The following is a 24,360-nucleotide window of genomic DNA, read 5'->3' as shown; positions in this document are numbered from 1 at the left end:
CCCCCATCCCACTGGGGGGGTGGGGGGGGGGGGGTGGTGAGCGAGCGGCTGTGTGGTGCTTAGTTGCTCACTGGGTTTAAACCACAACAGGCTAGCTGTAATCCTGTCCCCAGATTTCCAGTTTAGAAATAGGACAAATAGGCAGCATGTTAAAATAACCCGTGAGCTGTCAGGGTTGGCAATACTCTGGGAAAGCCGGCACAGAAGTACCTGGCAAGGGGGCATCTCCCCTTCCCTCTTCAGAAAAAGGAACTTTGTCCTGCTGACTGGTCCTGTTGCAGAACCTTTCAATGCAAATGCCAGAGATGGGGAGCTGAAGAGTAGGAGAGCCCCGACTTGTTTTATAGCCATCCATTAGTGGACTGTGTGTTCAACCTCTTTGGCTTAGCGAGAGGGTGCCCCATAATTTTTAGGTATGAAATACATATTGGAGATTTTAAGCAGTGTTTTACAGTTCTTCCATGCTATAACTCTACCTTTTGTGTAGGTTGTTTTATTTTTCTGTATCTGTATTTTCGTTGGCTTGCTCTTTCTATTGGTGTAGCAGAGCAAGAGATTTAAGTAATGGGGAAAGCTGTGAGAAAGAAGCTGTGCATTTGAATTTTCTAAGAGAGCATTTCAAACTATTACACCAGGTATCCATCTTTTCTTCTTTTTTTTTTTTTTTTTCTTCCCTCCACCTTCAAGCCTTGTTTTGCCATGGGAAGATGAGATTTTTAAATGCAGCACCATAAACATTACCATTAAATGGCATTATCTCCAGCCAAAACTTTAGGAGTTCTTGGGCTAACTACCCAAACATGGCTGGTCAGGGGCAAGCAGTGACAACATTGTCATTTGGTGGTGGAATCATACTACTTTTGAAGGGTTTGTCCAACGTTTTCTGATGATGTTCAGGCCATTTCAGCTGAGAGTCATTTCTCCTCCTTTAGGTCATCCTTTCAAGTAGACGAGGGAAAAGTCTGTTTGCAAAGGGGAAGCTTGGGCAGGGGAACGAACCAAATCTTCAAAACAACACGCCCTGCCCTTGTCCTCCCACTCCCGGCCGTGCAAAACCCAAGCCTAGATGGCGGGGAGCCTAGATGGCGGGTCGCCTTCTCCCGCTCCCAGCGAGGACGCGGGTGTGCCTTACCGTGGGGGATGTCCCCAAAACCGTGCTCGTTAAAGGAGGAACCAGGAAAACTAAACTCCGCCATGAGACGGAAGGCGGGAAAAAAAAAAAAAAAAAAGTGGTGTTTCCGCCCGGTTTCGAACCGGGGACCTTTCGCGTGTTAGGCGAACGTGATAACCACTACACTACGGAAACTCCCGTTGGTGGCACTTTTCCTGCAGCTCCTCTTGAGCGGGCACACCCAACACGGCAGTGGGCACATGCACGGCACCGCCGCGACCGGCGGTAGCCACGAGGCGACCTTCTCTGGGCGGAGGGCGAGGCCCTGGGGGCGCAAGCGGGTCTCCGACAGGTCCCAGCGGCATAAAGGCGGCTCAGGCCGGATCCAGCCTCCGCCAAACCGGCCTCGCAGGGGAGGAAAAACACCGTGGCGTCCCAAAAAGCCGCGCTCCGTCCCTGGGTGGGCTCGAACCACCAACCTTTCGGTTAACAGCCGAACGCGCTAACCGATTGCGCCACAGAGACGCGCTGAAGGCCAGGGCCGCCGAGCCGCTCCTGATGGCCGGGCGGCGGCTGCGCGTCCCCGCGGGAAGCGGCGCGCCTGCCCACGCGGGCGCGGAGGCGCCTTTGCCGCCGCTGCGGAACGGCTCCGCGCTGGGAAGAGTTCCCCGGAAGAGCTACGCTTTGTGTTCCTGCCGCTCCCCCGCAGCGCTTCGGGTTGGTGATGGTGGGTTGGGTTTTTTAATCACCAGCTCTGGTGCCTGTTCGCTTTTTTAATGCGAAGAATATTACTTCCTTCCTTCCTTCCTTCCTTCCTTCCTTCCTTCCTTCCTTCCTTCCTTCTTTCCCTTTTTTCCGCTCTTGTTTCTGTGGCCTTTCCTGTAGGAGCAAGGGAGAGGGAAACGGTAGACAAGCAGAAAAAAAAAGGGTTTAAAGTTATGTCTGTTGGCAGGACGACTGTGGGTGGGAGCCTGACAGCTTCTTTCAGAGACAGACGAGCCGGCAAGCGAAAGCTCTGTGAGAATATGCCAAGGACGAGGAAGACAAAAATGAGCATCGGCCTATTACTTAATACACGGCCAAAGTATCCAACGTCTTTTCTTCCTGTAATTTCAGTACTGAAAGGACTAGTTCTGACCAGACACTTGAGGAACAGAAGACAAAATTCATCCCACACCATTTAAAGACCTGTGATAATTATTTGCAAGAGTTAATGGGAAGTGGAAATACTGATAGAAATGAGTCAGAGCAAAAGAAACATCTCAAAGAGGAGCGGAGGGGAAACTGCTGTCCAGGCAGCCTTGCTTCAGCTCTAAAAAAAATCTATAAAATGAATTATTAAACAATCAGTTTGCAGCCACCTGAAAGCTAATAAGGTGATAACGACAGCTAATGTGAGTCGTGAAAACCAAATCATGCTAAAGTAGTGTAATTTGCCTTCAGGAATCCCAGGTCCCAGAGACTGAGGGGAAAAGCTGGAGCAAGGAAGATGTACCTTTGGTGGATGAGGATCAGGTCAGGGAATACTTAAGCAACCTGCACATACATAAGTCCTTGGGCCCGGATGGGATGTACCCAAAAGTGCTGAGGGAGCTGGCAGATGTCATTGCAAAGCCACTCTCGATCATCTTTGATTGATCACGGCAAGTGGGAGAAGTGCCCAAGGACTGGAGGAAAGCGCATGTCACCCCATCTTCAAGAATGGCAAGAAGGAGGACCTAGGGAAGTACAGGCTGGTCAGCCTCACCTCAGTCCCTGGGAAAGCGGTGGAGCTGCTGATGCTGGAAACCGTCTCCAGGCACATCAAGGATGAAGAAATCATCAGGAGTGGTCAGCATGGCTTTACCAAGGGGAAGTCATGCTTGACCAACTCGATAAACTTCCACGATGAAGTGATTGGCCTGGTAGATGAGGGGAGAGCAGTGGATATTGTCTACCTGGACTTCAATAAGCCTCTGACACTCATAAGATCCTCACAGAGAAGCTGTTCACGTATGGGCTGAATGAGCAGACAGGTGGATTGAAAACTGGATGAATGGCCAGGACCAGAGGGTGGTGATCAGTGGTACGAAGTCTAGTTTGAGGCCAGTAACTAGTGATGTACCCCAGGGATCAATACTGGGTCCAGTCCTGTTCAACATCTTCATTAATGATCTGGATGATGGGGCAAGGTGCACCCTCAGCAAATTTGCAGACAACACCAAAGTCGGAGGAGTAGCTCATACGCCAGAGGGTTGTGCTGCCATCCAGAGGAATGCACAGGCTGGAGAAATGGCCTGACAGGAACCTCACGGAGTTCAACAGGGAGAGGTGCAAAGTCCTGCACCTGCGGAGGAACAGCCCCATGCACCAGCATATGCTGGGAGCCACCTAGCTGGAAAGCAGCTTGGCCGAAAAGGGCCTGGGGGTCCTGATGCACACCATGTTGAACATGAGCCAGCAATGTGCCTTTGCCACAAAGAAGGCGAATGGTATCCTGGGCTCCATTAGGAGAAGTGTTGCCAGCAGGTGGAGGGAGGTGATCCTTCCCCTCTACTCAAGCACTGGTGAGGCCACACCTGGAGTGCTGGTCCAGTTCTGGGGTCCCCAGCACAAGAGAGATGTGGACATGCTGGAGAGAGTCTAACGAAGGGCCACAAACATGATGAAGAGACTGGAGCATCTCTCCTATGAGGAAAGGCTGCGAGAGCTGGAACTGTTCCGCCTGGAGAAGGGAAGGGTCAGGGGGATCTCATCAATGTGTATAAATACCTGGAGGGAGGGTACAGGGAGGATGAAGCCAGGCTCTCTTCAGTGGTGCCCAGTGACAGGACCAGAGGCAATGGGCACAAACTGAAACACAGAAGGTTCACCCTGAACATCAGGAAACACTTTTTCACTGTGAGGGTGACCGAGCACTGGCACAGGTTGCCCAGGGAGATTGTGGAGTCTCCATCCTTGGGTAAGTTCAGAAGCCATCTGGACATGGTCCTAAGCAACCAGCTCCAGGTGGCCCTGCTTGAGCAGGGGGAAGGACCAGAGGTCCCTTCCACCCTCAACCCCTCTATGATTCTGTGCGTTTCCTCCTGTGACAGGGTGGCTGGTTGCCGGGGCTGTCCGGAGGCCACCACGGTGACACCGCAGAGTATCACAATGGCTGCTGAGAAGTTGCTTCTTGGGAGCAAGGGAGGGAGAGATGACAGAGAGGAAATCCCCATGAGGTGGCTCTGCCACTCATTGGGCACCGCTCAGACCCTACTGATCAATAGTTTCCGGGGAAATCAGGGGGGCTTTTCCCAAAAGGCCTCAGAAGGGGCTGTCCTAGGGCCCACTCAATTCTCCAGTCTCCCGTGGCAGAGAAAATACCAAATCTGCAGATGTGCCCAGGTCGGAGGCGGGTTTCCAGCATCCCGGTGGAGGGGCTCGGATTCAAAGTGGTCTCGCTACATTGCAGCAATGCTCCAGGCTCAGCCTGCTGAAATTTCATAACGATAAGCCCAAACAACTGCTTTGGGGAAGGCGAGCCCCAGAACACGCTAGGTTGCCCGGGGCTCGCCGGAGAGGCAGGAGCGCTGCAGAAACGGACCCGAGGGTGAAGTGCAGCCGCAGGGGCGGCAGCGGCGCGGCGCTCGTACAAAAGGCGAATGTTATTCGGAAGAGCGGTGGGTGAGACACGGCGGGTGAGGAGGAGGCTGCGCCAGAGGCCCAGAAGGTCTGTGGGCTCTGTCTTCAAGTGCTGTGTTTTGAGCTGAATCCAGACAAACGGAGTGCAAAGACAGTAATGAAAAGGATGCCGTCTAGGAAATGTGGAGAAGGAGGGGTTTTTGAGGCAGCGCTCTGACTGCTCCCACGGTGTCATTCTCTTGGCCGCACAAAATGAAGACAGCATTTAAAAAACTGCAGCGTCGCCCTTTTCTTCGTGTTGCACTTCATGTTTCCAGCTCTGTTCATGCTCTCCTTCAGGGTTTTGTCAGGCTTCAGAAAGGATGTGATGCTGAACAGGCTGACATGACGGCAGGTAGTCACACACGTGTATGTCTATGTACTATATATTTGGTTGTTCTGTGGCGCTTTAAGTTTTCAAAGCACTGTGCTAATGTTAACCAACCAGTCCAAGGGGCTTATGTCCCATTGCATTTATGATAAAGCATGACGGCTGTGTGTCGCCTGACATTTATATATAGGAACTTCACAGGAGCAGCTTTTATTTTATTAGGACACACACTTTCATCAGAGTCCTTGCAGCCGAGCACTTGAGCAGAATGCATGAGAGAAGAGTTGAACATCCTAAAAGATATTTATAGATCTGTGTTCCCAGTCCCTTCCTCTTCAGTATGAAAGCAATTCTACAAAAGGATTATTTTGACTGGCTGTTCAAGATTTCCAGAGGAGGAGATTAATGTGCGGGAAGCCTCGCAGCGCAAGTGGAAAAGCTCGCTGGCTTTGCACATTTTCATGAGCTTCATGGCTCACTATGTCAAGGTTATCTTCCTCAGACAGGAAGATGTGGATTTCCAATAGCAATGCAGCAAGCAGAAGGGCTGGGGTCTGACAGCAGCTGCTGAAGCGCAGAATTATCTGTGCCTGGAGAGCACGACTGCAGCTGGGGGTTACAGCAGATGCAGGCACCTTTCCACCTTTTTTTTTTTGCCTACTTGAGAAAATCCCCTATTTCAAATGGCCAGGTGGGATATGGTGGAGGTCTTTTGTACCAATCTTTCTCCCAGGTGGTCAGTGTTTTCAGGTGGTGCCAACTTTACTTGACCCAGACAGTGATCCTGTGTATATCCCACAAAAGTGGAGGCAAGAGCCGCCCAGACGTTTAGGTCTCAGGGGGAGGGAACAGTTTAATGTGTAGGTATGGCAGAAGCTGTTTGCAGAGTCATGTTGGCTCCACCTTAGCACTCCCTTGCCAAGGCTCTTCCCCAAATTGCAAGAAAATTGCCAGAACCTCCTTCCATCCTGCAGCTATTCCAGTGCCAAGGGGTACAAAAAGATAATATTCCCTCCCCAAGGGGTTTCTGCTCTATCCAACCATATTTACAACAGCGTTGCTCTGCCTTGGTAAAGGGACGGGTGTTCTTCAGTGTCTCATACCCTCTTGATTTCCTCTGCTTTTCCTTAAGCAGAGCCCTCAGAGTGATGTTGGACTTAAAAAAAAAACCCCAAACCTACAGTTCTTATTTTAAGGCAGCTACACCAAACAGATTCTTGCTGGCAAAGCTTTTTTTCTCCCTGTACAACCAGAAATCAGCTTAGCAAGCCCTGGAGTTGATGTCATGGGTTTTTTGGGTTTTTTTTTGCAGGGAGGAGGGTGAAGCCCTGTTTTCCTCCCATGCATACCCGACGGATGACTTTGGAGCAAGGCTCAGCCAGAGGAAGTAATGGGCTGGGTTTCCAGCAAAGCGCTGGTGCCGCCGGCGGGTTCTGCAGCACCGAGCGGTGCCAGGGGACAGGCGGGAATCGGAAGGGGCAGAGCAGGAGAGCAAAGCGGGGATGAGAACGCGGTGGGAGGCGCTGAGCAGCAGGAAAGCGAAGAGGTGGAAAAAGAGCAGGATGAGGAGAAAGTGAAGGCATCAGCAGCCCAGCCCTCACAACCTGGCCTGCACGTGGGGTTTGGTTTTTGTTTGGTTTTTTTTTTTTTTTGGCATTATGGCAACTTCAGACCTTAGCAGCCTGATTGCTACCCCCTTTAATATGAGACTTGTGCCAAACTGAAGCCACCTTTGGGAAGCCTTTGAAAGCAGGGAAGCGTGTGCATTTTCATGGCAAGTTGGAGGAGATCTGAGCAGGCTCATCTGCTTTTGCTGCCCCTTGTAAAAGTAAGCCTCAAGTTGCCTGGTAGGTTTACACTGGTGTAAAATGGGCAGAAGAAAGAGAAGGATCAGTGCCTGCTGTGGGAGGACGGCTGGGGTCTGTTCTGCTGTGGATGCCTTGAGGACCTGTGCTGTCTCCTTCGCCCCCTCCCATCAGCAGCCCCCTCCTGCCTGCCCATGTCCCTGCACAGGTCCTTTCTTCACGGTCACGGCACTGGTCTCTGCTTGGACAATTTTCCTCTTTTGACTTAATTCTGTAACCACTTTCAGGTGATGGGTTTTTCTCTTCAGGAGGTTATAGTAGAAGCTTAGCATTAAATACCAGCCTTAAATACCAGCTATGATCCTGTGCTCAGTAGACCACAGAACATAAACTTTGATGCTCAAGTAAGAAAAGGCCATTTTGTGGGGAAAAAGAGAACTTCAGTCCTAATAAAAGCATGTGGCCTCATAAAAGGCCAAATCTCAACCTAGGTACTATTTATGGCCTTGCTGCTCACACAGTCATGTCTGTGTGGGCTATAGGGAAAGCATCCTAGAAAGACAGCCGCCTTCCATTAAGTTAACGGAAGGTCACAACTCACAATGTTAATCACCTACCTCTCCAGCCAGCGTTTCTGTATATTTGCTTGTACCCAAAATACCTGAGAGTTTTCCATATCTAAATAGTACAGATGATAATAATTTGCATGATAGAGAGACTGGATAAAAACACTGTTGTAGGTAAATGTTTCCCCATTGAACAAGATGGATTTCGCAGCTTGGCACCTGCTGGGAACTCCTACCAGGCTGTCTCCCATCCAGAGAGAGGTAAGCAGTTATCCGGCCATGGTTTGGACGCTGGGCAGCACTCAGACCTTCTGGATAGCATGTGGTGGAGTACAGACAGACAGACAGACAGTCAGATGGGGCGAAAGTTGTCCAGGGCTCAGTCCAATGAAAATGTTACTTTTATTAGTGTTAAATCCCTACTAAAGGTAAGGATTTTTCATAAGGCTTTTCCCCATCGGAATATGGGCGAACGGGAGCAGAGTGGTTACGGTTGGCGAGTGATGTGCGCTTTGGATGAGGATGCTTTCCAGTGACCTAGCAGAAGCTGTGGGACTTGCTGCAGCCGTCCAGCACCGCAGCCTGTGCTTCCCTGCCCTCTCTGCCACAGGGTCAAAGCCAAGGCCTGAACATGCTGCAGCAATTATGTTCAGCCGTGTTGGGCTCGGACTGCTAAAACTGGGGTACAATTGCGAAGTCTCAGCCTGTAAAATGTTGAATGCTGGCAGCTGTCACTGTCTTGCAGGGAGTTATTTGTAGGGGGAAGGATGCAGAATCCATCCCCGGTAATGAAAGACCTTTTTGTGCCCATCCACGACGCTCACAGCATTTGCGTAACTGCCCATTCAAATATTCCAGATGGATCAGGAGCTTTTGCTTGTGACCTGGAGACGTGGAGTCTCCTCACTGGTGAGGCTGATGGAGATGTGACCAGGAAAGGCACACGTCTGAGAGCAGCAGCGTTATTGAGACTCACCAACAGTATTTCTCCTCCCAGCTACTTGTGGGGTGGTTGGGCACTTGCAAGAAAAGACGTGATAGCCTGGCTGGTCTCTTCCAGCCTTTCCGCTGTTCCACACAGCTAGCCAAATGCTCAGACATACTTTAGATATCAAGGTTGCTATTTCACTCCTGCGCGGGAAGGGCAATAGATATCTTCCCACATTATATATCCTCTTAGATCACAGATATATAATGTCTTGTTTCTCTGGGCTTTGTCTGTATATGATGAGTGAGCGAGTGAGTCTGTGGCTGTGTTGCTCTGACAGGCACCCGGGTGCGGGGTGCTGCCACTCTCCTGTGAAGCCATAGGAAGTGTTTCACGATTCGAGATAAGACAGACCTTCACTTCCTCTTCTTGTGCTTGTAGGGCTGAGCTGCCAGCGAGGCTGCACTGTCCACCCTGACAGCCCACTCGCAAAATGGACCAGGAAGCCCTGGGAAGCGTTGTCCTGCTCGCCATCGTCACCTTGATAAGTGTTGTCCAGAATGGTAAGACGAATATAAGCATATATTTAAGGGCTAAAAGGGAGCTGAGAAAAATTCAGGATGATGTATGCTGATCTGATCTTTGGATAGATAATCTCTGATTATAAGTGTGTGTGTGCTTAGGCATGACTTTGGCTTTAGAAATTATCTTCTAAGCATATAATTTTGCATGCCGTTGTTGCAGTGTCTTGGCAGTCACATGGTCCTGCTCTGTGATATTCTAGAGTGAGTTTGTTATACATATGTCAACTAATGAAAGCACTTATATGCTGGGGTACCCTGTGACAATACGCATTTTGATTTGATGACTGAGACCTCGTTTCCTGGCTGAAGTCCCTAATGTGGGCAGCCAGGGCTGCTCTCCAGCCGGAGCCCTGCCGCCGTGGGCAGGGGCCAGGGCCCCGTGGGCTACGATGTGTCAGACCTTTGCACGGAGCTGGGCAAAGGGGGCAAAACTGCACCAACTCATCGGAGGAGGCTTTTTGGGTTATTTGTGGGCAGGCAGCTCTGCTTTCCTGCCTCTCCAGGTCCTACAGTCCAACTAATCTCAATTAACTGTGGTCCCAAGAACATTGCGCATTTCCTGCAAAGGAGAAGTTTCCTTTTTTAGCTCTTATTCAGACTTCTATAGTCCCTACTATTCTTCAGAATTTTTTAAATAAAACAACAAGTTTCTCTCTTGTGCAAATCTGGTTTTAACTTGATCATTGTCTCTTACGAATACTTAATCATTTTAGTGAGAAATTCTGCCCAGAATACAGAGAAGGGAGTGAGTTTTGCCACAGCTGCACTGAGATCGCCCAGGTTCAAGGAGAGGCAGCAGTGGGATGGGGGTGCTGATGCAAATGCTAGAAATCTTCCGTGAAGCCGCCTTGGTACGAATGGGAATTTCCCACTGACTGTAAACCCCACATTCGGTCCTAGGAAATGGGCTATTCTTGGGCTGCTGCAGCGAGGGGAAGTGGTGGCAGCCTCAGCATAAGCCCGGCTGCCAGAGAGGAAAAAAAAGAGATGCATACTGGTTTAGTTTTGACATAGGCGCTAAATACCACATCATTTAACCCAATGCTGGTTTCTGGTAAATGCAGAGTGTGTGATGTCACCAGAATACGGCACGTTGAGATCAGAGCACATAGCACAATTACAAAAAATGTGTAAAATATACATTTCCTGCTATTTAACTAGATGACTTTGTTTACAGTTTTTTCCTCTCACTCTGAAACTTGGGCATTTGCCTTCCAGCCTGACACACACTTTCACCTCATGGAAATCTGTCTCTCAGATTATTGACCCAACTGCTGCAAACGGGCAGCGTGGCGCTTGGCAGAGGACTTAGTGTGCCAAGCACGAGTGGCACAGAGCCCTAAACCATGATTTCAGACTTTGCATCATCTGATTTCTTCCTCCCGAGCTTTCTGTCTAGAAAGACCCAACTGGTGTGCAGTCCTGCAGCGAACGCAATACTTAAGGAAGTAGAAATGCTTGTCAAGGGATATCGGTTGTACTGAACTCTTGCTGTGGCTCTGGTTCAGCAAAGCACTTGGGCATCTGCTTGACTGTCTTTAAGTACGTGAAGTCAGTACCATGTCAGTTCAGGTTTTATGTGCTTTTCTGCATCTGGTGCAGGATTAGAAAACAGTTTGCGTGAATGCTGTTATTCCCAAAGCTGGAGGTGGGCTGTGGTGCTGCCCAGTCTGACGTCCATTTACTGTCACCATATTTATGTCGGGAATCTCCATATCCTACAGAATGACTTGTGTGGCTGGATGCTGCTGAGTCACACATGTAGCTTTAGGTTTTGTTCTTGCATCAGAGAGATGTTGCAATTTAGCAGCTTTCAGAGAAAATCAGTGGTCATTGCTGAGCAGATCGGGATGGAGGAGGCAAAGCAAAGTCAACGGAAAGAAGGGGCAACCTGCATGTTTGCCAGCGCTCGCTAGGCTGGAGCTTCAGCGCACGGTTTCTGTTGGCATGAACTTGTGAAACAACCAGGCTTGGATTGAACTCTTGTACGTTAACTTGACCAGAGTGGGACTGCAGTGGTTCCGGCTCAGGGCAGCCTGTGCAGCCCTGGAGCCTCGGGGCATCATCTCCTGGTGCAGCTGAGCTGAATTAAACTCCTCGGCTCCAGTCCTGCTCCACTCACTCATCTCCTGCCAGCTTGTGAAACCACCCTCTTGCCTTGAGGTTCCGAGTAAAGAGCAGGAAATATAACCATGGTGTTGCAAGCTGCTTCACGCTGTAGTCTCCTATTTCCCCAGTGTCAGGTTAACAGGAGCCCAACGTTGCTGAGATGTGAGCACAGACCCGCAGCGAAGCCCACCCCTGGACATGATCTGTCAAGTCTGCTCCAGTCCTTTGCAGAGCTTGAGCCCGGCTGAGCCTCAGGCAGCTGAGACCCACCTCTTGGGCTGCCTTCTGGGGAGGTTTTGCAGGCCTGCAGGGTGTGTGAGGTTGACAGGGCTAAGGAGCCACAGAACCGTGGAGCCACTTTCAGGATGAAAAGCTCACTTGAAGCAGGAGGCTGACGGGGAGATGCTGGGTTCCTTTCCGATTCACTGCCCTCATCTTGGGACTCCACATGGTCCTGGGGAAATACAGCCGCTGCAGTGGGTTGGAGGTGATCAACCCAAGCATCTTCTCTTGTGAAGAAGTGGACATCTCGTGTGAGGTGGTTGTCTAAGCTTTTTCTTGAGTCAATGGAGAAAGACCAGCACTTTAGTGAGGTGGTTTCTCTCATGCCAGTAGCTCTCTGAGGGATGGATTGACCTCTGGAGGTGCCTTTCCTCTGTTTCCCTCTGTCACACACTGTTTACAGAAGGAAAACATCCATCTCCCCAACACTTCTCAATGTCTCTGAAGTGAGGTGAGACAAAGCCTGCTCCTCATCCATGGGGTGGGTGTACATGATAACCCTACCTCTGTCCTTTGCCCTAATGCCCAGTCCGTTGACCAAGGATCCACCGTGTCGGAGACGGCAAGAGCTTCCAGGACAGATGCCTGGACCTCCACAGCCAGATCCTTCCCAGGAGACCCAGCACGGCCATGCCTGCCCAGCCCTGATCCCAGAGACTGTGCACCAGGAGTGTCACGACCGGCACCTCCAACTTCTTGTCCTCGGTGACCACACTCACATTGGACATGTCTGGATTCAGCCTGATGGCTCTCGGCATCATGGAGCCCCTCTGCAGTGGCACACTGGCATTTGGGAAGTGGCAGTACCTGTGGCAGCGGAGAGGGAGATATATGTAGCTTACTCTTGGCTTTCTCTGAAGCTGTGGCATCTTCTAGTGATTTCACGTACGTGCTAAATGGAAGGGAGGAGGTATGCTACATATCCCAGTGAGCCCATGAAGTCCCAGACCTGCAGGAAGTGGTTTCGCATCACAGCAGCTTTGCACTGTACAAAAAACTGCCGTCCAACCTCGTCCTCTTCAACTGGGCCCTCTTAGACCCTTCCTCGTAGGCAGGTTAATAACCCCGTGCCAAAGGCTGGGGTGGCGTGCAGATGGAGATGCCGGAAGCTCTTGGTGGCTGTGCTGTCTGCTCTGGGTCCTCCAGGGCCAGCTCCTCCAGGAGCCGGCCAGTGCACCGCACTGGTGGCAGTGGGAGTCTCTGCAGCCTGGCTGGGAGTGGGGACGCTGGCTTAAAGCACTGCGGGATTTTCTGGAGAAAGGCTGTATATACCCAGGGAATCACTCAATATTGGAAGGCAAAAAACTCGGTAGCTTTTAGTGAAGGCAATGGAAGTACAAAAGACCTACTTACAGCATCAGTGAGGGGAAAAAAGAGGTAACTCTTCAGATTCCAGGGGTGAAATCCTGCAGCTTATCAAGTTACACTTCTATTGTTATAGTAATGTCTTTCCTGATGGGTTATCTTTTATATATATATCTTTGGCTAATATTCTAAACTATAGAGTGATTTGGGTGCACTGAGATGGGATGCGCAATAATACAAAGCTTGCAGCTTGTAGCCTGTCAGGGCTCTGCCTGGTGTATTTAGACATATGATTGATGGTATCTGTTTTAGTGTCATCAGATAAAATGTGTTTGTCAGCTGCATGATACATTATCTTGAGGTGCTGCATTTTTGCAGCAGCTAACACCCTGACACAATGCTGCTGCTTAAAAGGAGGATACACACAAGATGGACACATAGAGATCAGCCATCAGGACCAGGTTTTCAACGGGCCTTTCTGGAAAATGAACCAGCCCTGCAGGAGAGCGAGAACTGGGTCTGGCAGCTCTGTCTAGAAAGCCTTTTTCCCACTGGGGGTACAAAGGACCGAGTCTGGGCTGTACTTCTGCAGCAGACAGAGGCGAGGGCTGCCAGGAGTGCAGTGCAGGGATGACGCAGGGCTCAGTCACATACAAACACGTGGGCATGTCTGAGGTCACACCGCACTGCGCCCTCGCGCAGAGGGTTTGGCTATACCATGGTGACAGGGCGAGCGTGCTGGCCACATCCTGCGCCTCCATGCACCCGCGTCCTCTCCTGCCGTCCAGCCTGGACGCTTGTGAGAGCAGAGCTGAGCCCACAAAGCCCAGCTCCTGCAATATCTCCAAATTACATCTCAGATCAAACACTTAGTGTTTTTTTAACAGCTTTTTTTGCTAGCAAAGTGGAGCATGAAAGCAAACACTGCAACGGCAAGGGGTTCCAGCGGCCGGGATCCTCCGCCTTCGACCGTGTCTACACTGCCAAGTGAGTAGGCAAGCCCTGAGGAGCTGGTGCGGGCAGAGTGGGGTTCGTCTCTCTCTTCATTAGGGTTTAATCCAAACCCTTTTGGGGTGCAGACTTTGCTCTGCAGTCCCATTGCTGTGTGCATTGCAGCAGCTTTTAGACCCATGGTTCTCCAGTATGTTTGCTAGTGAACCCAGCTCCTTTCTGGACACCAGGTGCTGTATTTATATTGGACTTGCAGTCCTTATGTCTATTACGTCCCTTCGTTTGGGAGCCCGTTCACCCAGCAGTAGCTAATGCTGGAAGCGCGATACAAGCACAGCCGGCGTCCCGAGGGCACTGCAGCTCAAAAGGAAAGAGCCAGCAGAGAGATGCTGACTTGCCGAGGAGCAGGTTGGTGGCAGAGCTCATACAAACCCCTCGGTCCCCAGGCAGCTCCCTCGGCTTTCCGCTTCTCCGCCACATCGGTACCTCTTGTCTTTGACATCCCTTCAGGGAGAGCAGAGGGAAAATTAATTCCAACCCAGAAGAGAAAAGAACATAAAATATTTTTTATTACCTGTGAAGTACTGACTATGTGCTTGAAACTGGATGGGACATCCAAGTGCTGCCCTTCACAGGTGTGCAGCCTCTGCCAAGGGCAGAGTGCTTCCCCCTCAGAAAGCATTCCCAGCCAAAAGAGGCAGCTAGAAATCATTCCTGTTCCCCTGCAAAGATGCATGTTAACTCTGTGAGACACTCCTATTTGCAATGTGATTCTCCTTTTGTTGGTTTCATGCAGCTTTCAATGCCACTAGCTTGACTAATATGACTGAATTACAAGGATTTTCCAAGCCAATAAAGCACACAGCATCTATTATACACGTGCCATGATCAAACAGGGTAGAGGAGGAAAGCGGCTTTCACAGGTGCCAGGCCTGTGTGCGGGGCGGTTTGCTTTCCTCATCGGGCAGGACAAAGGCATCCATGATCCTGGTGAGGACGCCGGGAAGCAGACCTGCGGGCGAGGCAGCCGCCCTGTTTGGGCAGGGGCACGCCAGCCAGCCCGGGGAAGCTGCCTGCCGCGGGCAGGTCGGGGCCTCCCACCGCGCTGGGCTAAAAGCCCACCCATTTGGGCTGCGGCGTTAGCGCAGCTCAAATTCACACCCCACCACCCTTTGCTCATGAAACGTGTTGATTTTGTTTCTGTTTTCCCCGTGTTCTGATTTCTGACAAATTCCTTTCTAGCCAGAACTGCGGACACGCGTACCCTACGTTTCTGGCCGTGCTTTGGTGTGCTGGACTTCTCTGCAGCCAAGGTAACACACAGGTTTTTTCCCTCTTCAACCTTGCACCACTTCCAGCAAGGGATGGTGAGCATTTTGGAGGTTACGCTTCCGGGGACCAAATTCTCCCGCAGCGGGGTGACCAGTCTCACCTGGTGTCCTGCAGCTACCCATGCTGTTTAATTAGCAGCACACTCCCTGGCACGGTTTATGCCAACAGATGTGCTCCCAGACATGATTCCGGACAGTCTGGGCCAGGGACATTTCCCATATAGGCATTGCGGATGAGATCCCTCTGTTTTGGGTGGAGGGTTTAGTACTTGGATGCTGGATGCTGCGTTATTCACACCCAGGTCTGGAAATGGACTCATTTGATTAAATTGCCAGAGCTGCCAGCCCTTCCCAGTGCTGAGGGCAGCCCAGGAGTATTTACCTGCATTTCTAAATATGATCCCCTTTAATGCAATTTGAGTTTTCCTAAACTTAAGATGAGTACTTTCCTGGGGTCCGTGGCTATTCTTTCTGGAAGAGAGGAGTTTCCTGACCAGGAGAAGAAGGGCTGTGACCTGCAGGTGTTGGGAAAGCTAGAATTAGGGAGAAAAGGGGAAAACCCTCCTTTATGTGCTCGGAAATGAGTATTGGACCGTAGTATAGTCCTCCACCTGCTCCTGGAGAAGTACATCTATTGGCTGCCTTTTATTTCTGGTGAAGGCAGTGCCTGAGCCAGCGCCCTCCTTCCTGAGCCCTGCATGACACACACCGGGCTTCTGCAGCGGGCACAGCTGTGGGCAGGATCACACCCACAAAGTCTTCAGAAAAGCTGGTGTGAGGGCAAGGCAAGTGCTCTCTTTCCCACGCAAAGGTCTCTGTCCTGCTTCCAGTGACCATCCCATAGCCCAAGGCTGCAGGTTCCCGTTTCCCAGTCCAGCCCGGGCAGCAGACGGGGACAGTGTGTACAGAGAGACCTGTGCTGGTGGCCATAACATGTTGTTTTGCCCTTTACCCAGCTCCTGCTGCGTTTGCTGGCCTGATGTACTTGTTTGTGCGGCAGAAGTACTTTGTGGGCTACCTCGGGGAAAGGACTCAGAGGTAAGGACTTGCAGAGATTCTTTACAAAATCGGGCACGGGAGGTGCGGTGGCACTGGGGGTCAGGGGAGCTGCAGGAACAGTGGCTGCTTCAGCAGCTCCGGCTCACAGCCTCTGCAAACGCGTGTGTTTGTGTGTTTGTGCCACTATTTGCACAAGATCTTCCTTTTATGTTGATAAAACTTGTTCCACGCATGTGGAACAAGATTGTCCCACAGCCTTTGATGGCTGAGAAGACATATGGGTCCCTCTGAAGAGCCACTTTTGTAAGCAGCAGCCTATGCTGAGCACAGGAGGCCAAATCCAGACGCAAATAGATCCTGAAAATGGCATTTAAGAGCTCACAGCTGGCCACAGCAGCAATGCAAGGCAGAGTAGAAATTTACCCCATCCATCTCAGCCCCTGAGGTGTTTCAGCTGGTGTCAACACCGAGTCCAAAGTCTGAGGGCTTCTCGTGTGAGGTGATGTATGTTAACAAATTGCTTCCCCCTCTTTCTGCCTCCTCAGCACTCCCGGTTACTTGTTTGGAAAGCGCATCATTTTGTTCCTGTTCCTCATGTCCGTGGCTGGAATACTCAACTACTATCTCATCTTCTTTTTCGGAAGTGACTTTGAAATGCACATAAAAACGATAACCGGCGCGATCTCTCCGTTGCTGCTCATCCCGTAGCTCCCTGCAGCACTGAGGGGGTCAGCGTGCTTAATATGTCGATACCCAGAAGCAGCCATAATTCAACTGTTTAAGAAATGAACCCGTAACCCTTTTAGATTGCTGTAAATCTCATGCTTGATGGGCTTTGTAGTTTGATTTAACCTTGCTTTTTCCTTCAGGAAAAAGATTTATCGTGAGCACTCGGCACGCCCAAGGAATGGTAACAACTTCCAGTTAATTCTTTAGAGTTTTTTCCCCTTAACTGCAGCTTGCAAGCTGACTGCGTGACTGGAAGGGACATTGTATGCTTGCTTCATAACTGTGTTGTACTTAGCTCTTGTCCCAAAACCCAGGAGCCTCTCAGTGTTGTTCCTGACCCATGGCTCCTGCAGTCACCCTCACGCACAGGCACAGCCTTTCGTCAGCATCCCACACGCCCCTGCCCAGGCAAAGGCACGGACCGGCCCCTTCACCTACCCTTTCCCTCCCATTTGTGGATGACTGAGCTCCCGCTGCTTCAGGAGGGCGGCAAATTGGCCCCTGTCTGGTCTTTCTTGATAAATATTCATGTGCGTAAGGCTCCCGACACTGATCTCATTTACACTTCAGCCTTTTTGTTCTCCTAGAGCTGTGGAAAGGGGTCTTGTGTAAATGAGGAGCTGGTATATTGACGGTGGGGTTGGTTTTGTTTTGCTTGGCTTTGTTTAATAAAGCAGTCTAAAAGGATGAAATCTGTTGGCTCCCATCTCCTTCGCCTGGTGCGTGATCCCGATGCTCCTTGGCTCGACACGGTGAGCGGAGCAAGGGGAGCAGCACCGGGCTCTTTGTGCGAGCTGCTAATCGCCCTGGGCACGGCCTCGCAAGGACAGTTTAACAACTCCCTCTCTATTAGCAAGTTCAATTTTCTGCCTCCATCACTAACAATGTGCCCCTACAAGTCCATACCGAGGAGCAGTTTGATTAGAGAAGCGGACTGAGGTCGGCAAACAGGCTGGCGCAATCATTTTTAAACATTGCTACCCTACGAGTGCTTAAGCTCTTAAGCCTGTCTGATTACTGCATGCAGGATGGATAAAGCTGTATTTCGTGAATCCTTTGGCAGGGACAGAGACTCCTTGCTACATGAGAAGAGGGTTTACAGAGCTGTTTGCAAAAGGAGGCACGGAAAGGTGCCTGCCTTTGTACTACACCAAGGCTCATGGGTTTTGTTCCTGCCGGATGTGTGGTACTTGTGCATGGCTGCTTTCCTGAACACCTACCTCTGCCATCGCTATACCTGACCGTTCCCAGTGCCGAAATAGCACACACCTTTTTTTCTCTTATCTTCTACAGGAATTTTAGACGTGAAACATTAGTAATAAACATATTTATTGCATGATGATTAGCTAGTAAGTGTTCTCCCTGGTTAGAATAGGTAGTTAAAAAAAATCATCTAACCTCTGAAACTATAGCTGCTGAGACACCTTATTCCCAGGCACAGCGTTTATGTTCCTTCCCTCCCCTTCTTTCTCAAACCACCCTGACACACTCCAAACCCTGCTTCACACCATGCTTCTCTGCTACGCTCTCTCTCCATAGCTCATCGGCAGCCGTCCATCCTTGGTGGTGACCCACCACCCCTCTTCCCCGTGGGGTCAGCCCACCAAGGGATGGCAGCCCCTCAGGAGGACAGGGGTAACCCCTGTGGCCTGGACTTACAAAGCTCTTCCACATTGCTGGTATCAGCGAAGGCTCACGCTGCTACCACCGTTACCCGGTTCAGAGGAGGAGATGCTCCACCAGCACCACAGTCCCTGCTCTCCAGCCAGTCTGGTCTCCCTGAGGTCTGAGACTTGTTCATGGAGACCATCGCTTGTGGGAGGTGGCTCTCCCAACCTTATGTGTCCACTTTGCCGGTCTCCCCAGCTGGCTGAGTCTCCCCGGGTGCCTTTTTGTCCTATATAGCAAGAAGCAGCTCACTTGACCTCCTTCCAATGTCTCCTGCTAGCATGAGAAGAGGTGCTCCACCAGCCAGCTGTAAAGAGCAAAAGATTCAAATGTCTGTTTTGGGTCAGATAATCCATCCCAGCATGCTCAGGCCTCTCTGTTGACCTGATGATTTGTTTCTGCACAGCTGTATTTAGGTGAGATCAGGTCATCTTCTGAGGGAACTAAGGCCCATCTTTTGCTGTAATCATTTATTTTGCAAGAATATCTCCTACTTACTTCCTCAAAGCCTTTCTGAAAACAAAAGAGATGAAAATGTAGGCAAAATCTATTTTCCATCTAGCTATAAATGGAAATGGTGATAGTAGCAGACAAACAGGTGGTACATAAATTGATCACTAGGTAATTTCTCTGTGAACGTCACGCTGTGTTTTCCATGTTACAGGCAAGCCTTCCTTCATTTGCCTTCCCGCTCTTTCTGCGAAAGGAAGGCAACATCAGTGCTATCTGGGCTTTCCTCACTGTGTTAGACAACTCCAGTTTTTGGTTTTGGCAGTAAAACCACCCTGATCTGGGTGGTACAGTTGCCAGCACTTTGCACACCAGCTACTCAGAGAGCTGCAAACATAGGCTCGTTGCAGGGGGGCTGGACTAGACGACCTTTAAAGGTCCCTTCCAACCCAAACTATTCTAGGATTCTATAGATCTACATGCAAAAATACATATGCTGCTGTAAAAGATGTACGGGCGCATACTGGGGTCACAATCACATGAACCTACCAGGACCTACTGAACTGCACTGGACGTGGGGACATGGCTGGTGGCAGAAGTGGCGCTCCCCTCTGATGGCTCCTGTCGAAGGCTGGCTTGCAAGCGCTGGGGGCCAGCACCCATGTTTGGTGCAGCACGCAGCACGGCAGCTCCTGGCCTGGAGCCGGGGCTGTATGCAAACAGCTATCGCTTTCCCATCCTGCTGATTGCACCGATGCTGCTAATTGTCCCGTTCGCCGTGTTGCCAGGCTGTGGGCTTTGCTCCACCAGCGGTGCCCTGGGTCCTTGCAAAGGTGTGCCACCACCACGCCACGTGGCTGTTCATGCATCGAAATCCCAGGTACACATATAAGCATATTGTCTGTGTGTGTAGACACATAGACACAGTGTGTTTACTTACTATATCTGTGTGTGTGTGTGTGTGTATATATATATATATATATATAGTAGATGCTGAGTCATGTGAATGCTAGAAGCTTTGCAGGGAAGCGGGTTGCTCAGGCACCAGCCCTCTCGCAGCTTGCAGGCTGCATACATCAGAGACTGCAGAGACTGCTGGAAGCCAGGCTATCGCAGGATGCTTTTGATCTGCTGACAAAGGCCTGGAGTACATACAGTATTCCTGCCACAGTAACCGTGTCTGCTTCCGCACAGCACTACAACCCTCTAGTGGAAACTCGGCCCCATCGGCACGCCCGTGCTTCTGGCCACAGGATGAGCTGTTCCTTTGAGGTTTGAAGCCTGACGGTGATGCAACGGCATCCACATTTCTGAACAGATGCGTTGTTGCTATTGAATGCTATTTTTTATTATTCTGGCATGTAGGAGCTCCGCTACTGAAGCAGGACTCCCACCCTACCCATCACAAAGCAAGCAGTCCTGCTTAGCACAGGGTCCGAGCAAGCAGGTAACATCCAAGTGGGATAAGAAATCTGTGTGCACCACCCACAAGGGTTTCCTGCCGTATTTCCCAGATTCCCAGCTTCCCAGAACTTGCAAAATCGGCCTGTGCAGTATCAGCTCACTCTGAGTCACGTTCCACGCCAAGTCAAGTTTCCAAATGAGTCTCTGAGGATCGGGAGAGCGGTACTCCCGGTGTGGAGCAAAGACTGGTCCTGGGCAGCTTCTTCAGCTCTCACCTGCTCTGAGATTACTTTCTACTAGCAGAGCAGCTGGTTTAACATTCACAGAAACCTTTCAAATGCCCTGTTGGGGTGGGATGCTGCAAAGCATTGAGCACTGGCCCAAGTCAGGTCTGCCTTTTGCAGACTGCAGTGGGAGCAGAATTAGCCCATGTGGGGAACGCTTGGAAATAGTCCACCCTCAATAAGTGAAAGGGCAGTGCAGGATGAGAATAGTGGCAAAACCATTCCCTGGGTGATTTTAAATTGGTCTCATGTCCCAGCCGGAGTGAGCATTCCCATGGAAAGGCCCCTCGGTGAGCTGCAGAGCCCAGCAGCGCCTGCCCGGTGTCCTTGCAGAGGACACGCTGACACCAGGAGGGGGAAGGACCTTGGAGGCTGTGACGTCCCTTCGAGGCAGCCGGGGGACATGTACGAGCTTCACCGTCCCTTTGGGTAATGAAGTCTGCTGTCCCCAGCGCTGCTGGGGAGGGTGCAGGACACCTCAGCTGCGGCTCCTCTCAAGACGATTCGGTGCCTTGAGGGATTAGGATGGAGAAGCATCCTGTGCACCACTAACTGGCTGCAGCAGAGAAAAGGCTGCTTTTAGCAGCACTGCCATGAACGCAAGGAAAACACATCCCGTGGAGAGGAACAGCTCGAGCCGGTGCCCGACCTCTGCCCCTTGGTGTACCTGCCCCGGCGGAGCGAGGCTGCGGGCAGGAGGGCATCGGCACGGCTCCATCCATCCTGCCTGCCAGAGCATCGCACTGCTCCCAGCCAGCGCGCAGAGACACGAGAGCTGGCAAAAGTGAGATTCCCGCCCCAAAGGATAAACAGCCTCCACAGCGAGCTGTTTTTCCCCTTTAGAGGAGAAATAAATAACTTTTCAATTTCAGCTGTGAGGATCTTCACACTGCGAGATGATTTCATCAGACAGACGAGCTCCCGGGGCTTCGTGCTGGCTGCCTGCTGAGCTGCTCGGATGCCGTCCGCTGAGCGTTTCCTGCTCGTCCCTGGGGAAGGGGACCAGACACCAATGGGCCAGCCATGATGTGGGATGTGCATAGCGAACGGGGTGTGGTTTTCTCTTAAAAAAAAAAAAAAAAAGGGGCGTGATGGCATTGCTGTGGAGTTCAACTCACAGTTACAGCAGTGCCGTTTCTGCCACATGGGAACAGGCAGGGACTGCTTGCGTGCCGTGACCTTTCGTGAGGCCAAGGCATGCTTCGGGAGGCTTAGGAGAGGGGCTGCCGCCTGCTGCGCTGCTATTTGCCACCACTCATACAAGCATACAGTTGATTTATTGTTCCGGTGTTTTCCCAAGAGAGTGCCACCGCTGCCTTCATCCCCAAACAATGCTTTCTGTACTTCTGGCACAGCACTGCAGAGCGGGACAGTCTGACCCAGCAAGAGCCCCCTCAGTGCCCTGGGATTAAGCAGGGCAGCACGATGTCTCCTGGCCAGCTGCTTCATGCTTTTCGTTTGTGCTGCAGCAAAGGAATTTCTTTTCAAAAGGCAGCCCCAGCCTGCCCACTGCCCTCCGCGGACAGGAGGGGATGGTGCATGTCCCCACCAGCAGCCGTGGGGCCGCGGTCCTGCCGGCTGCTGCATGCCTGTGCTCTCTCACCTCGGCAGGGACCGCGTACCCTTGCTGGTGGCCAGATGCTGATGAACAGATTTACTTCCTTCTCTCAGACTAGACAGCTTCAGCTGTAAACCAAAGCAGGTAGTCACTTATCAAAGTTTAAGTTACAGCTCAATCCTGAGCTATGTTTAATAATACCGTGGTTTCTTGGAGCGTATCTCGCTCCACGTGCCTTCAGCAGAGGCAGTGCTGAAGAGCAGAAAATAATAGTTTTCATGGCATAACCCCACTGCTCAGCCCAGCTCTGACCTCATCCCCAAATCCCATGTGCCCCCTCTCCCTGCTCCCATCAGGCTTCCCAGGCATCCCCTTCAGTGCCAGCCCCACTCGTTCATCCCTCGGCATGCTTGTTGTCCCCTCCACATCCCTCTGTCTGGTCAGTACACCTCTTGGCAGAGCCGCGTGGTGAGCCAGCGCAGGGAGAAAACAACCTTTTTCCCCCCCCTTTATTGGCTTGTTTTTAACCCATCTCAGCTCCCTGATCCCCATTGCTGCAGGTGGGGACCCCAGCAGAAATACTTGTGGAGCTGGCAGGGTTTCCCCTCTGCACGGTGCAAATGCTGTGCTGATGTATTAGTCTTGAGGCACTCTTACGTGGGTGAGGTTTCCTTCCCTTAATTCACACCGAGTTATCTCAGAGTCACCCAGAGGCCAAACCCCCCTTCTCTCACCTCATGCTGTCTGTGGGATTGACACGGCATCCCATGCAGCGCGGAAAACATGACTGTACCTGGATTCTGCCAAGCTTGCAACCTCTGCTGCAGATCTCCGACAGCACAGACCCATGACATACTAGTGGCACAGCTCACAAATGGAAAATAGCAGCAGGAAACTCTGTCCAAGCATGTTATGGGGACCGAAAACCCCGCCAGTCATTGCTTGTCCCACCCACTCTTGGTTTAATGGTTCCTGGGCTGCTGTACTTCAGAGAAGTACTTTCATTTCCCAAACAGGGGCTTAAATTTGTAATTTTTTTTTTTTTTTTTGACTGAAGTAGGAGGATGTAACCCTTCTGACAGGGCTTGACTGGCAGCAGCACAGTCTCAGCTCCAATTTAAAGAGGTTGCTAATAAAACATCAGCTCCATCTCCCCAGCAAAAAAGTCAGCTGAACTTTTCCTGTTCACACACAAGCCACACTGCCTTGGAAACAGTCTTTTATGAAAAGGGAGAAATGAAAAGCAGAAAGGTAGATAATCAGTGATGCACCCCTACCCTTTCACAGCCCAGTCTCCCCGGTGAGGTGCCCGGGGCCAGCAGGCTGTTTGCTCCCGTGAGGTGTGCTGTGGCTTAACCCCAGTGGCAACTAAGCACCACGCAGCCGCTCGCTCACCCTCCCTCCTCCTGGTGGGGTGGGGGAGAGAACCGGAAAAGCACAAGTAAGAAAACTGTGGGCTGAGATAAAAACAGCTTAATAATTGGGAAAAATAATAATAATAAAAATTTGTAATGAGAAGGAAAACAAGAAGAGAGGGAGAGAGGAACAAAACTCAGGGGAAAAACACGAGTGATGCAACCGCTCACCACCCGCTGACCGACAGCCAGCCCATCCCCGAGCAGCGATCGCTGTCCCCGGCCAACTCCCCCAGTTTATGTACTGAGCATGACGTCATATGGTATGGAATAGCCCTTTGGCCAGTTTGGCTGTGCCCCCTCCCAGCTTCTTGTGCACCCGGCAGAGCATGGGAAGCTGAAAAGTCCTTGACTAGTGCAAACATTACTTAGCAACAACTAAAACATCCCTGTGTTATCAACATTATTCTCATACTAAATCCAAAACACAGCACTATACCAGCTACTAGGAAGAAAATTAACTCTATCCCAGCTGAAACAGGACAACGTGCCAGCAATTCCCTGTCCCACCAGAGCCACCACTTCCCTGCGGGACTGCACGCAACTCCCTGAGCCCGGTATTTCTCGGACGCTACAAGCTTGGAGCTCAAGGGTTACCACGTTTGCACCTCAGCAGTACCTCGCGCCAGTATTTCTCTGTAAAACATGTTTGCAAGAGGCTGCCCTGGCCTCCGAGGTGTTGAGCGTCCTGCGTCACCTCGTGCTCTGCAGCGTGCTGCTCCAGCAGGCTGGATCACCCCTCACCTCCCTTCCCTCTGCACCCCCAGACCCCCTGTGACACGTTCTGGTTTTCCCCCTGCGCTGTGTGGTCTGAGGAGCTGCCAGCCGGCAGCGCGTTCAACATCCTGATTTGAAACAGCGGGACCCCACCAGGGCCGCGTTCCTGGCGCTCACCAGGCGCAGGGCGT

At 51.2% G+C, this 24,360-nt stretch overlaps 1 protein-coding gene and 2 non-coding genes across 3 annotated transcripts; 1 reads left to right on the top strand and 2 right to left on the bottom strand.

Annotated features, from left to right (window-relative positions):
- Positions 1–1,233: 1,233 nt before the first annotated feature.
- Positions 1,234–1,306, bottom strand: TRNAV-AAC (transfer RNA valine (anticodon AAC)). The gene has a single exon. It is a non-coding gene; the product is annotated as a tRNA-Val (tRNA).
- A 256-nt stretch (positions 1,307–1,562) lies between these two features.
- TRNAN-GUU (transfer RNA asparagine (anticodon GUU)) lies at positions 1,563–1,636 on the bottom strand. The gene has a single exon. It is a non-coding gene; the product is annotated as a tRNA-Asn (tRNA).
- Positions 1,637–1,744: 108 nt separating this feature from the next.
- Positions 1,745–17,323, top strand: ALOX5AP (arachidonate 5-lipoxygenase activating protein). Its single transcript, XM_075492005.1, has 6 exons — positions 1,745–1,838; positions 8,825–8,946; positions 13,551–13,650; positions 14,857–14,927; positions 15,902–15,983; positions 16,490–17,323. Exons 2-6 carry the CDS (start codon positions 8,877–8,879, stop codon positions 16,650–16,652), a joined length of 486 nt encoding a protein of 161 aa, XP_075348120.1. The 5' UTR covers positions 1,745–1,838; positions 8,825–8,876; the 3' UTR covers positions 16,653–17,323.
- The last annotated feature ends 7,037 nt before the right edge of the window (positions 17,324–24,360 follow it).

This window comes from Mycteria americana, chromosome 1 (genome assembly GCF_035582795.1).
Source record: "Mycteria americana isolate JAX WOST 10 ecotype Jacksonville Zoo and Gardens chromosome 1, USCA_MyAme_1.0, whole genome shotgun sequence".
In the NCBI taxonomy this organism is placed as follows: Eukaryota; Metazoa; Chordata; class Aves; order Ciconiiformes; family Ciconiidae; genus Mycteria; species Mycteria americana.
The sequence above is the reverse complement of the archived record's forward strand: the minus strand, read 5'-3'. Positions and strand labels throughout refer to the sequence as shown.

Excerpts from the sequence above, each read along its gene's own strand:
- ALOX5AP (XM_075492005.1), top strand. The coding sequence starts at position 8,877 with ATGGACCAGGAAGCCCTGGGAAGCGTTGTCCTGCTCGCCATCGTCACC. Across the intron at positions 8,947-13,550 it reads GATAAGTGTTGTCCAGAATG|CTTTTTTTGCTAGCAAAGTG; the intron begins GTAAGACGAATA and ends TTTTTTTAACAG. Across the intron at positions 13,651-14,856 it reads GACCGTGTCTACACTGCCAA|CCAGAACTGCGGACACGCGT; the intron begins GTGAGTAGGCAA and ends ATTCCTTTCTAG.